This window comes from Monopterus albus, unplaced genomic scaffold, assembly GCF_001952655.1.
Source record: "Monopterus albus unplaced genomic scaffold, M_albus_1.0 scaffold32.1, whole genome shotgun sequence".
Classification (NCBI taxonomy): Eukaryota; Metazoa; Chordata; class Actinopteri; order Synbranchiformes; family Synbranchidae; genus Monopterus; species Monopterus albus.
The window spans coordinates 2068525-2071122 of record NW_018127912.1 but is presented as its reverse complement, the minus strand read 5'-3'; the positions used below and the strand labels follow the sequence as shown (position 1 = coordinate 2071122).

General features: G+C 40.3%; 1 protein-coding gene across 1 annotated transcript in view; it reads right to left on the bottom strand.

Moving 5' to 3' along the window:
• hgsnat (heparan-alpha-glucosaminide N-acetyltransferase) overlaps positions 1-2309 on the bottom strand; it is a 9953-nt gene extending 7644 nt beyond the window's left edge. Inside the window, exons 1-4 of the mRNA XM_020596976.1 lie at positions 2075-2309; positions 1097-1212; positions 855-991; positions 98-216 (exon numbers count right to left, since the gene is read on the bottom strand). Coding sequence (XP_020452632.1) covers positions 98-216; positions 855-991; positions 1097-1212; positions 2075-2258 — 556 coding nt within the window. The 5' untranslated portion in view covers positions 2259-2309. The remainder of the gene's footprint in view (positions 1-97; positions 217-854; positions 992-1096; positions 1213-2074) is intronic.
• Between the last annotated feature and the right edge of the window lie 289 nt (positions 2310-2598).

Sequence of the window (2598 nt, the reverse complement as noted above, 5' to 3'; positions counted from 1 at the left end):
AGCGTTAGTTAGATCTAGCGCATACTAGATATACTGTACGTCTGTGTCACACAAGCTACTTCAAGCTTCTGAATGCGTTTACTTGTGTGAGACTCACGTATGTAGGTGTTGACAGGGTCTGCAACAGTCACTAGAGAGCAGTTGACCACTGACAGGTTGTTCATATTTTTCATCCATAGAGAGTAGTTTCCATGCTCCCCAAAGTGGAATGGAACCCTGGGAATTAAAGATGATAAGTAAACCGGGCAGCAAACCAGCCAGACAGATCAACACGCAATATATGTGCATAGTCACTGATCTTTAATTTTATATATGAACATTGTCATTCAACATTTTTGTGACAATATAACCAGCTGACACGGCACCTTGTCAAAATGTGCTCGAGAATGTAAATTATGTCTACTGAAATCTTGAGTTTTACAGTCTGATTTTTTATAAAAATGTTTTCCCCTCATAAGCTGGTTGGTCAGGCAATGAAATGATTTCCTTTTAATGATGTGCTGCAGTATCTGAACTGTGAAGTGAAACTGTGTGGGACTGTGAAGACCTTTAAATGCTGCACTGATTCACTAATTTGTGTTCAGCCCAGTTGTATTGCCATGTTTATGAGTATGTACTGCCAGTGATGGCCTTGTTTTCAAATATTCTTCAATTTTAAGTCCCACTCAAATGTTTGTTTTAGGTACATATAAAATGAAGAGCTGCATTTGCAAATGAGATTTAGGTCAGACAGTTCCCAGTGGTTGACAAATAAACTGTGAACACTTTCACAATGAATCTGAGCAAAGTTTGTACTGTTCTTATATAGGCCCAGTGTTAATGGACACAAACCATAACTGCATTTTTTAACTTACTTGCAGAGCTCCTGGCTGACAGGAGTGCTTTTCAGTTTTAGTGTGATTTCATGCTGTGTGCTCACACCGACATCTATTGAACTGGGATGGCCAGGACTGGATGCTGCTGGTACCACTCCGAGCTGCTGGTACAAACACTGGTACACAAAGAAACAAGGGTTCAGATCAGAACATCATAATCCTGCTCATGTGAAATTGGTCATATTTGCAGAGAACAGAACATTTGGTGTGTATGCATCTACCTGATAGCAGTGCTCTGACACCCAGGACACCATCACATCAGTGTCTAGCTCATTGTTGACTTTCAGAAATGCCTCATCCATCTTCAGGACTTTGAGTTTATACTGAAGAAAGCCAGCTGGTGTAAACGTAGCAGAGGACATTGCGCAATTCAGTCAAAATTCATTAGCAAGTCCATTTGCAGGTTAAAAACAGAGAATACATGCAAAAAAGAGGAAACCGTCTACACGGTTACTGTAGCTGACACACCCCGTGAAGCCACTGTTTATTGAACAGACGTTATGAACATTATCCTATTTATCAGAAACTCATCACAAGTGTTTTTATTTGCAATGGTTATTATCTGAACCAAGGGCACAAGCGTAAAATAATACAAGCCTTCCTGAGTACAGGTTGAAAGATATTGTACAATAGGAAATAACGCGAAGGGTGTGAAGGCTTTACAGCCGTGCAACTGGCTTTTGTAACTTACCTCAAAGCTATTGTTATGGACGAAAAACGTAATTCTTTACCAAAGTGTGTAGTAGCTCAGTGGATCGTTTGATGGAAAAACTGCTAACCTAACTGCAAGCTACAGCCAGACAGCTATTATTATTACTGCTTTTGAGACAAAAGCACGTGAGAGAGATGAAGCTGTTGTCCTTAGTCACATGCTTAATTAATTCGTGAAGTAACCAAAAGGGAAGTTCAAACAACTAGAGGCCTTGCTTGTACTGTCAAGCGTTTTCTGCGATAGGTGCTAATCTACAGTTAGTTAGCCCCAAGCTAACAGGTCTTAAGGCTTCATAGTCAAATACAATACAACATTTCTCTCGTGGTAAATCTTAAGTTGGTCGAAGAAAGCTACCTTCACGGTGTCGCAAAGGAATTTAAACAATGATGTAAAATTTATCAGATTTAGGTCGCTGACCTATAGCTACTTCAGTACTACCCTGCTATACATCAATGTTTTTCACTTGTCAACAGTCCTGGGTACTCACAGGTAACAGTAGCACTAGATATTTCAGCTGTCAGTGGTACCGCACAAAGGGCCACAATCAAAGCAAAGGCAGCAATGGAAAACATTGATGTTTCTGGTTGTGCCATTTCTTTCTGACTAGTCTGTTTCACCCATACGACTGAAGATATGTCTTTTGACTTTTTCTTTAGTTTCTTTTTTGCCATAACTAATCTATTCCGCTTCCGACTCTCCCTTGTTTTGACATTGTAGTGGGAGCGAGAAGGGACAAAATACATTATAAACACTACCTGTTTGTTGCCCTCACTGGATCACCACTTATTAACTGATACTAGGACACTGAAGCCTTATAAGCCTAGCTGTTTGGTAAATGTTTAATTAGTCTTTAATTTTTGGCTGAGCCACCGTAGCAACTTATAGCGGGCATCTAATGTCACATAATTTCCATAGCAGTACGCTGCCTTGTTAGCACTGCATACGTTACCCCGCAACTCGTTCATGACGATGGATACACACCACTAAATTCACCATAAGCTGTGGAATGCC